The following is an 11,574-nucleotide window of genomic DNA, read 5'->3' as shown; positions in this document are numbered from 1 at the left end:
TTGTTTCTCATTGCATTAAATTAACTGTGAAATCAGTAAAATAAGAGTTTCATTCTAATTTGTAGTTTATGTAGTAGATTTTTGTTAAATTTTTCTAAGTTTGTAAAAATATTTTTTCTTATTCTACATAATCGGCAACAGTGACACTTAAATTTATATTTCCAAACTTTTGGTGGCATCACTTTTACTGTTGAATCAATATAGCATATTCTGTACTTCTTATTGCAGAGGTTTATAAGAGCTTTACGTTTTTAGAATACTACAGAAGCACTTCTTAACTTTTAAATCTGTTTACATAAAATGCTAAGTTCTAACCTGACTCATCATTACTAATTCTCCCACTTCCCAAGAAGTTAGAAAGCTAATAATTATTTAATAGATAAATAAAAACTTGATTTTCATTTCTGTATTTTGTAATTATCGCGATAATTAGAGTGATTGGCAATAATAACGCTTTTATCAAGATAAAAGTTAAAAGTTCGGACATTGCATTCTTTATAAAATAAAAAGATCTTAAGTTTCATTTCGTAGTTATCTAAGTAATTATTCAAATTTAAAATTATGCCAAATAAAACTTTACCACAAAAATAGGAATTCTAAATTTCAACCCAGATAGAGGGAGGAACTAAAGTTTAATTTCGATATTTTGTAACTTTTGAGGTAATTAGTCTTATGGATATTAATGCTAAATAAGTTTTTACTAAGATAAATCTTAAATTTGGTTCATTTGCTCTTTATAATATAAATGGAAAAAAGTTTCATCTTGATATTTTGTAATTATCGGGTAACTAGCTGAAATCCCCCTAATTGGATGCCTGCAAGTGACGTCATCGTGGATAACTCGGGGGCATTTGTCGATTCAAAAGACAATGAAGTTCGACACACACCCGTGCCGTCGCTTAAAGGTATCCATTTAAATCGCATGGAGGGGCATAGTTACTTCTCGAGTTGCAATTACTCGATTGACAGTGATGTGAAGTAACAATTTCACTCAAACTTTAATCATATGTTGTCTCAAACTTTAATCATGTGTTCCATTTCAAATTACTAGAATTTTTTTAAAAAACCAGTTTGATATTTGGAAGTAAATACTCCGGCTGAGAGTAAAGCTAAATAACCCGTTCCCTTCAATTACTACCAAGTAATGGGTGCAGCATACCAGATTCAATCTCTTAAGGGATTACCGTTATCGGTAAATATTTAAAATTAATCTTTGAAAACACAGTGTTAGGGATTCCATTCTGTTTTTTGTTGAAGGGCACGTTGTGAAACAATGGCAAGATCTTTTTATGTATTCAGATTCTTAAAATTTTAAAACAGCAGAGAAAACTGTTTTTATTGAAATTACATTTCATTCCGATTTTCATGAGAATTGTTTATTGAAAAGAAGTGCAAAATAATACAACGTGATTATCGCAAAATATATTTTTAATAAATATGTAAAACTGTCCGTAAAGGGAAGTCTAAAGTCTCGGTCAATGATACGAAACTTGAACCTTATGGGTGGGGTAAGGACAACTTCAAAATCTCAAATAGGAACCTCTATTTTCTATTGCAGATTCGGATTTTCCAGAAAGAAATATCCAAATTTGATTTAAAGATCTGTTTATCTCGATCCTCACTCCCTAAGTCGTCTCCATCTCCCAGGATTCACTAAAGCCTCGGGGAATGTGAGGGCAAGTTTGGGGGAATAAGATAGGTTTTCAAAATATCTATCACGTGTTGTTTTTAATTTTTTTGATCCGACATGTACTTCTCGAGATAAATCTATTTTACATAATCTATATTCCATTTTCATTCTGCGATCAAAGTGCGCTGTGAATCAAAATGCAAGAACCTGTCATTCAAATAGGAGGTACTTTTTTACGGAAAATACGTATCTGCAATATAAAATAGTGTTTTCTGTTTAAGATATTGAAGTAGCTTTTAAAGGTTACTATCTCCAAGGTCTGCAGTCGAGCTTCGAGTTTGGTATGGGACAGTTCGAATACTAAGGAAGCATATTTTTTTAAATTTTGGACTCCCCCTGCCCTCTTATCTGCAAATTAAGGAAGTGGCAAACGCCCTTTCAAGCTTACGAAAGAAAATCGCTATCCCCTCCAGTTTTTGTCTCAATTATGATTTTTACTGTGGTAATATAATTTAAATTTAGTACTTAATTCAAATAAAATATGTAACTTAGCATTAAGCAAAGTTTGCGTTTTAATTCATTTTATAAAATTGTGTGTGGAGTTTTCAAAACTTTGCAATCTGAACGTGTTCAAAACTTTTGCAATCTGAAACTCTCCAAAGAATTTTTTTTCTCCCGAAGTTCAACTTCTATTCCATTATTTAAAAATTTTTCCATGTGTAATTTTTTGCTACATTTTAATTAGCTTTTTAAGGAAACATTGAAAAAAGGTTTTTTAAGCCTTACTTAAGTATTTTATTTTATTTTATAACCGGTGTTGAACAGCCGACTCAATTCTTAGTTTACGACTTTCAATGTTGAACTCCAATGTTTTGATGGAACTAACCCGTATTTCTGTTAAATGGAAAGGAAAATCACTAAAATCACCCATGGTTAGCCCGACGGCAAGAGCATTCAAACCCATTATCTGTCTACCACTGAGGATATTTTACGTCAGCACTGTGGTTGGTGTGAGCCGGGTGCAAAATTCGTATCAACCAGCCACCGCTGGGATTCGAACCTTCACACATTCTTGAATCCGAGAAATTGGACAGATTTCTCTGTCCAAGAAATTGGATGATTCGTTGACACTATCCAAGTTCTTGAATGTCGCTGATTCGTTGAAAGAAAAACTTGCGCATGCGCATTGTTCATATTCAACATTTTAAAATAATACTTACATAAGTTTAAAATTACTAAATAAATTCAAATAAAATCATAAAAACACAAATAAACCGCAACAGATCAATTTATTTGAACTAAAATATATGAAAACAGACAAGAAGATGACATAATTTGCTGCCTGACTGTTGACGTCACAAAACCTATGACGCTGATTGGTTAAGGGGGAAAAACTTGGATGGTAAGTAGAACATGCTCTACTATCGTCCGAGATGTTGGACCAAGTTCTTGGATGTTTGTTTACACGATCAAAGCTGAAAGCAAAACAAATTTCCATCAATATCAATCTCTGTCCAAGAAATTGGATCGTCTAAACAGGCCTTAAGTATTGCTCATACCCCTCCTCTTTGTCATTCAAAATCACCCCCCCCCCCAGTTGAGTGCTCGTGTAATATTTAGATGGCAGCTAAAATTCGATGCACCATTTAAAATATTTACTCGGATTTAGATTTTTGGTCTATTGTATATTTCTCGAGATATTTGAGCATTTTTATGTTTTTCGAAGACCTATAAAATTAATTTAACCTAGGCTTAAAATTTGTGACATGATCGCCTTGCTATTGAGCGCAGAAAACAAAGAAGAAAAGAAAATAATCCCAAATTTATTACATTTTTATCTGGGATTTTAAGAAGAAACACATTCTTTATAATGAATATTTGTAATTCGAAAGACTGTTCAGACACAATTTAAAACGAATAAAATTTTTGAAATTTGTATTTGGCAATCGAAATGGGCTTCAGGCGTAGTGCGACTTGTGGCGTAGAGCAAAACTCTCTACCTATGCAACACTTTACATGCTTTCCCCATTAGCCTGTGGAGAGTCATAGAGAAAGGAAGTAAGTTAGTTTCTCTCTTAATTTTCATATAAATTAAAATCTTTTAAGTTGGAAAACTGTATGGAACTGAAAACTACATTAAACACAGTTCTAAAGAAGAGCATCACAGAAATTTTAAAAAATATTTTCATTAAATTAAAAGGAAAAATATTAAGAAAAGAAACCGATCTCTCCCCAGATGGCGTATTCGAGCGTTGCGATCGCCAATAACATATATCAACCATTTTTTAATTCTTTAATCTCTTCCACTTGTGCCAAAATTTCAAAAGTTGTTTGATAATCTAATAAATATTCTAGAACTCATTCTTTTCAAATATGTCAAATAACGGTTGAAACTAATTTGCAATAAAAAAGAAGCATTTTCGTTACAAATGAAATTAATTTCAATAAGTACATAAAAATTATAAGAATATTAAACTTAACTAGCCGATTCGAAAACTAGCCGATTCCTCTGAAGTAATTGTTTTACACCAATTAGAAAATTAATTTCGAGTTAAAATATGATGTAAGTTTCATATTCACATTTTGAATACTGTGAAACAAAAACATTATATCATAAAGTTTTTGACAGAAAGAAAAAGTGATTATGAAAGTTCTTGCAACAAGTGGGAAAAAATATGTTAAAAAAAATTTATGCAAGTCTTATAAGTACTTTTAAATCATTAAATGATTAAGATATTCCCTAAAAGTGATAATTATGAGATTATTTTGTTAAATAATTAATTAACCATAAAATTTTGTTATTTTTTTAAAATAAAAGCTTTTTTTACGCTTTCGATAAAGGACATTTACATTAAAATTTAATTTCTTATCCTTTTTTTTCCAATTAAGAAAAATCTTGTTTGCAAAATTTAATTATTGTTATTTTTTGATATTTAAGGAAAAAAAATGATAATAAGTTTGCCGTAATTTTTATTACCACAGAACAACTCTCGTAAACATTTACATATTTTGTGGATTTACATCGTTTTACTATCCCCCCCCCCCGGTTTTTTTCTCCTCCACTGATTACATTATTACACTATGCTTCGAGTAATATATACTATATGCTTCAAGTAACTATAAATAGTGTGTCTAATTGAAGAACTGCTCCTTCAAAATGAGTTTGGGGGCGTCTGATGCTATTGAAACAAGAAGTGGCTCATTTTAGAGAGAGGAGCTCCTAATACTTCACTCGTCGTTCCCCTCAAAACTAGTCCTAACTGTTTATCCCACTTCCCTTGTTAAAGTAGACTATGAGTGCCTATGGCGAGAGTAGTTCTTTAAATAGGCTATTCTTCTGTACGTCATTGGTTTGGGGTCAGTATAAAAATGGCCCACCTATTTCCCTTCGATTATTAACGAGAACTCTGAAAGGGCACTTTCACCATGGAAACTTTTATGAAGAAGTAGCCATTGGCTTTGATAAATGTGTAAGATGTGTATTTGACATTTCGGTTTTTATCTTTAAAATTTTAAGCATTCACACTTATTTTAAGGATTGCTGATGTTATCTGAGCTCTGTTATGTTTAAGTTAAAAGTTACAAGAAAAAACTTATTTATAATGCATTAGTAGATCGAGCACACCAAGAGTTAACTCTTTTGGCATCTTTCTAAAAAGTAGGGCTCTTCAAAATGGCCATTTTTCGCCAAATTCGCCCCTTTTTTTTAAACAAAAAATGTAAAATTTTTTCTAGGATGAATTTCTTTTTCCTAAAATTTTTGGGTGAGAAAAAATCAAAAAATGGAGTCGACAGATAAATAGTTCAATTTTGGAAATATTTTTTCTTTTATCAGAACTACAGCCATTTGCCAGCACGGACAGTTTTCCACATTTTTTCCCACGATATTTTCGCATATTTTTCGGTAAAGGCCACTCATTGTATTCTAAAACTCAGCTAATACAAATCTGGCCATGCGAATACAAACCTGATTGGTGAAATACTTTATACTTCTCTAAATTCACCCCCGCGACTTTTTTGTTACAGTGAGAATAACTCTTAAAGTTCACGAACTCCATGGCACTGTTACACTGTTAGCGACATAAGTGATGAAATCTATGACAAAAGACTTCAACTTCTATTTAGATTTTGAAGTCATTAATTTTATGTGGGCAGAAACGTACAGCTAAAAGCTGGCAGAAATGCATTTATTTTGCTGCAAACGTTTTATTTATTTTTAATATTAGATAAAAACGTAAAGATGTAATAGAGTTAAAATATTATTTTTTTGAGAGCAGTTATTTCTTTTTATCCTAAAGCGCGTGAAATAAAATATAGATTTGGTGGATATTAAGAACAATTCAAGATGGTTTATGTTATGAAAGGCATTTTAGTGGAATGGTGAGTTATTCGATGTGTGTTGCTAGTAATAAATTAATTGGGACATATTTTTACCTAATTGTGATATTTATTAGGCCCTAATATTTTGTACATCAAACTAAAATGCTGCATTTTCCCTCATTTACCATTACCGTAACATAAATTCTATCAAGCGATTTTGTTTGAAATTTTTTCACAATCTGTCGCTGTTTTTTAAAATTTGACTGTATAGATTTTTGCTTTAAACAATTCCGTTTTGTAACTCTTTTTAATAAATGATAAAGAGTCTTAATTTTGTTGTAGGTTATAAATCATACAGATTTAATTTTAATTATCTTTTTTATGTAGTACATTGCAGGAAAAACTTAAAAAATGACTCTTGAAGTTATTCCAAACTTCTGAACTACATTTTGTTAAAAATTTGAATTTACAAGCCATTGAATTTTTTGTTAAGTTCTGAAACATTTACATAGTTACATTCTTTTTAATTTTTCCTGGTGTAAAAATTTGGAAAGAGTAGAAACTAGCCCATACACATTTTCACTAATGTGTTCACACAATTATATTAGATTTAAAAACATATTTTAAAATTTACATATTTAAAATTTTATTAAGTGCAATATTTCATTAAGTCAAAAAGTTCATTAAGTTTGATTTTAATATTGAAGATTTTATTTAGAGTATTGCCAAAAGTATTATTCAATGTTTAAATTGACTAATAAATAATCATAATGAAAAGAGATGAAAATCATAAAAGTGATTGCATTTTATATTTATTTTATTATTTATTAAGTTAAATGGGAAAAGTGAAAGGAAATCTGTTATTGCAGGGGTCTGCCCAGGCCGAATTTACTACCGTTTAGCGGTACCTTCACAAATTCAATTTTAGATAAAACGGCAGTTTCACAAATTCAACTTTAGGAAAAACGGGAGTTTCACAAAATGCTTTTTCTTAAAATTTTACTTTTGTATCCCTTAAGAAACAATAAATCTATATTTTTACCATGTTTTTCAATTGATTTTTTAATATAATTTTTAATTTTTCACAAATTATGTCTAAATTTTCACAAAATAGGTACCTTTCAGAAAAACCTAGACAGACCCCTGTATTGGTTTGTTGAGATGAGGTTTGTTTAAAGCACTTAATTGTTAAAGAATGAAGTGTAAAAATGCATTCTTTTAATTATTTTTTCTTAATCTTTTTTTTTTTTTAACTTAGTGAATGTAATCCATTCATTGAATTGTGTAACTTGATTGTTTTTTATATTTTCTATTATTTATGATTAACGAACAGGTAAGGAATAAAAAGACTGAAATTGTTTTAAAAACATTGAGGCATGTGGTAGTTTATTCAGAAAGTTCATTGTGGTTGGTGATATGAGTTTAAAGTTTGAATAATGAGATACAGTTTGTACTCGATGATTTAAAGACTTTATTTGCTTCAAAATTAAAAGTCTATATGTTTTGAACTCTAATAAATAGACATTTTTTTGGAGACTCTGTTGGCATGATTTTGAGAATGGATACCTATTATCTTTATATTTTCCAAATAAATGCAGCTTTTAAATCATCAGCATATAAGACATCATTCTGCTTTAAAGTTCAACTTATACTGAATGAGATTTGTTCACGATAGAATAGAAATCTAGCATTTATTACTGTGGAAATCTAGTTAAGCTTAGTTCTGTACTGGTGAGAAATTTTCATTTTAAAAATACTAGCCTGACTAAAGTTTTTGTTTGCCACTAATTTGAATTTAACAAATATATGAACATTTTTTAAAATGTAAACAAGTGTATCGTGAAGTTTTTTGGTGACTGAAACTGAGTACTGACTGAATGTACGTCTTAAAAATTTAAACACATTTATTATATTATTAAATCAGAATGAGGTGGTCATAAACGTAAATGTTTCCAAAAAGAGTGGTTTCATAGAGGACTGGACTCAGCATTTTTTGTTAAGAATAAAATATTGTTGATTTCAAAATGCATCCATGTTTTTGGATTTAAAGCACCAAATGTTTAATTTAAAACATAACATTTTAAAAGATTGAACTTACTCTCCAGCTTTTGATTGTCAACGGAAAGTGAAAATTTCGTATCTTTTGATGAAGGAGATTTATTCAAAGAGATAGATTAAAAATATAAATTCTAATTTCTTTTACTAAGCACTACATATTTTTTTAACCTATATATTGCATTGAGAGAATTTAATTTATTTATTTAATATTTAAAATCAATTTGGAAAAAAAAATTGATCTTGATTGGTCTACTTTGTTTGTAAAATAGTTTCCATCTGAAACTGTTTTTATTAAATATCAGAATATATTTAATTTTAAACAATCTTAAAACTGACTTTTTTTTTTTTGTAGTGATTCAGCAATGAAACAATTTCTGTTGCACTTGGATGAAACTAATGCTTTTAAAAAGAAATTTATCATAGAAGATCTCGACGAAACACATCTTTTTATTGCTGCCGAGATGTTAGAGGTTCTTCAAACACGCATTGATGACTTAATGGATCAGATATCCTTCCCATTAGCTGAAAAATAAATTTGCTTTATTTATCTGAATCGACTTTCCCATTGGCTAAAACTGTACCAATTTTGCTAAGTTTATTTACTGTATTCTCGTAAATCACTTTAATAATTTCATCATGGCTGATAAGCGTGAATCGAGCAGGGTGAAGGAGTCGAACCAAAGAAAAGTCATGGATGAAGCTTCCCGCAGAAGGCGGATCAAAAAAGCTCTAGAAGTCTTGGAGCAGGACAATTTTCATGATGATCCACATGCTAATTTGGTTATGCATAAGAATGCACCAAAATTTGAAGAAACTATTGAGAGTAAGAAAAGGAGGAAACTAAAAACTGAACCTTTTAAACAAAGATTCAGAAAAAATTTCACTGCTCTCTTAGAAGATGAAGTTCAGTTCTTTACGAAAGACAAGACTAATTATTTGACTGCTAAAGTTCCTTCCTCCAAATATCCAGAGAGACATTTTTGTGCTGTTTGTGGATTTGAATCTGCTTATACTTGTGTTCAATGTGGTACTAAATTTTGTAGCGTCAGATGTCATGGTGTTCATCAAGATACTAGATGTTTGAAGTGGACAACATAATTTCTTGTAGTGTATTTCTATGTATTTTTTCTTTCATTAAATTGTTCTTTAATATCTGTTTTTGCAATTTACATTTTAAGCTTCAAATTACACTAAACTCTAAAACATAATTGCTTGGAACTGAGGGAAAATTCTATATTATTTTAATATTAATATAATTTTTTTATTGCTAAATGAAATTTTTAACTAGACTTAATTCTACACAAAATACATCTTTTGGTTGGTTATCAGTATTTAATTTAAGAGAAGTCTTAATGTAGCACACTTTTTGTTTTCTATTTGCATATCTAGACATACCGTAATAGACAATACTTCATTTGCTTTATAATTAAAAGAAAGTGTTAAGTTTTTATCAAATAATATCCTTAAAAGCATCTAACTTTTTTATGCTGTTATTATCCCCATCTTCTAGGTCTGAATTTTCATTGTTACTGTCCTCTTCATTACATTTATATTACTCATATATCAAATTCACTATAGTATTCAGTTGAATAGCAGATATTTTATCAATGCTCTAACTTTTTTTTTTAAATACAATAATTAGAAAAAAAACATCACCTCTTACACATTTTCTATCCTTAATAACTAGCCATTTTTGAGTAAGGCAGGTTACAGCTCATATAAGTCAGTTTTATATACTACAGGATTTCCAGGTCTTACAAAATTTTCCTTTTTCTATTAAAAAAAGTCCAAGATACTGAATTATAAAAGAACGTAAATTTTTTATTGATGTCAAAACTTCTGCAATCTGGTAAATTTTTTTCTTCTTCTTGAAATCAATATTTGTGTATAGTTTACATGATGAAAAGAAACATTAGATTTTCAGTATAAAATACTTGGGTGTCAAGTACTATTTTTTTAGAAAAAGGTTCAGCTTCTAGTAGTCGTTCTTTCAAAGCTCTACTTTTTTAAGACTTGTGAGTACAATGTAAATTTTGTCAGATGTCTTGAATCTTGTTCTCTGAATGATAGCCTTTTTTATTTGAATGTCAATAATTATTTTACTTTTGAAGTAAAATCTGTTCATCTAGTACAGTAAATGTTGAAAACACACGTCCTGTTTTTTTGTAGAGGGGGAGAGTACAATAATTTAAAAAATAAAAGTTTAAAATAGTGCCTTTTAAAAATTTTATTATTCAGAAACTATTTCACCAATTTCATTCAAGTTTTGCATTTCCCTGTTTAAAATTACACTGTTCAAAATGGTGTAAGAATTTGTATACCTTTCAATTTCGACCATTACTAAAATTTTTTTTACCTGGTTTAATTATATTTAAATAAAAGAATTTTTTAGCTGTGTGATCCAAAGATATGGCCTTGCAAAATGTGAAACTAATATTAAGGGGACCAGACTTTAAACTGTTCTCCTGACTTAACTACTGATGTCAGTTTTCGAATTGCAGCTAATTGCCAAAAAGCAGTATGCTTATTCAGTGAAAGTATGTTTTTGTGTCTGATTCTGTAACTCAATTTATAATTAATAGATGGCGCTAAGTAATTAATATAGTTGAAGTCATCCCTATGAACCATCTAGATTGGCACTTAATTCATGAAAATCCAATTATTAGAAGAAAAGTTATTTAGCGTGTTATTTTTTCTGTTCCCACCATAATGGGTATGAAACATTCAGTTGAATGTGCATAACAAAGATATTTTGATTATCTTAAATGTCAAAAGAGTGAAGAGATGAAAGAAAGATCAACTAATAGTAGAAAACTATTAATTGAGGAAGTTTATTTCCTCCAAGCTAAAAGAAGCTATATTTTAAAGAGGTAAAAAATGTGTTTAGGAAAATGAAAACTTTTGAGTAATTATGAAATGAATTTTAAGAAGTATCTTTTTTTAAAATGCCTAATAGTTCTTACATCTTAAAAACTAAACAGCAGATATAGCGAAATCGTATGCTTTCTTATACGGGTTGGAATAATTTTTAATAGAATAATGAAATAAAACATTCACTGAAATAAATTTGTATTGTAATGACTAAGTATGCATCGTTTTAGACGAACATTCTTTTTTTGACCCAATATGTGAGTAGCTTCCTTAAAAAAAAAAATGTTTCCTTTTAAAAAGCGAGTTCCATAATTAGGATTTATTTTAAAGCTACAACTCTGTCTATCATAAGATATAAATATTTATATTTGGCTACACAAAAATACCAGCTTGGTATGAATAAAAGAAAAAAAGATATACTTCCACTTTTTTTAACAAAGGTATTTTTCATATAAAAATTACAATGTGGCTAGACTTGAATGGTTTAAAGTGATTGACTAAATAATTTTCATTTATACACCATACATACATGTGAAAGTGCAAAATAATGAATAAAAATATATTTAGATTATCATGATCGGAAAGATATTTTAGTTTTCCGATTTTTCTCAGTCTTTGTTCTCATTTAAAGCGCCCAAGAATATAATGAAAAATAAAAATACACGATTTTGTATGTTAAATACACAGTATTTTTA

General features: G+C 29.3%; 2 protein-coding genes across 2 annotated transcripts; both read left to right on the top strand.

Annotated features, from left to right (window-relative positions):
• The first annotated feature begins 5,849 nt into the window (after positions 1–5,849).
• Positions 5,850–9,164, top strand: Tfb5 (transcription factor B5). Its single transcript, XM_016065189.4, has 2 exons — positions 5,850–6,010; positions 8,361–9,164. The coding sequence occupies exons 1-2, from the start codon at positions 5,976–5,978 to the stop codon at positions 8,539–8,541; spliced, it is 216 nt and encodes a 71-aa protein (XP_015920675.2). The 5' UTR covers positions 5,850–5,975; the 3' UTR covers positions 8,542–9,164.
• On the top strand, positions 8,645–9,164 carry LOC147810984 (zinc finger HIT domain-containing protein 1). The gene has a single exon (XM_087161182.1). The coding sequence runs from the start codon at positions 8,645–8,647 to the stop codon at positions 9,104–9,106; it is 462 nt and encodes a 153-aa protein (XP_087017308.1). The 3' UTR covers positions 9,107–9,164.
• Positions 9,165–11,574: the final 2,410 nt, after the last annotated feature.

This window comes from Parasteatoda tepidariorum, chromosome 4 (assembly GCF_982258835.1).
Source record: "Parasteatoda tepidariorum strain Cologne lab strain chromosome 4, Ptep-v5.0, whole genome shotgun sequence".
Classification (NCBI taxonomy): domain Eukaryota; kingdom Metazoa; phylum Arthropoda; class Arachnida; order Araneae; family Theridiidae; genus Parasteatoda; species Parasteatoda tepidariorum.
Note: the sequence above shows the minus strand (reverse complement) of the source record. Positions and strands in the feature narration are given on the sequence as shown.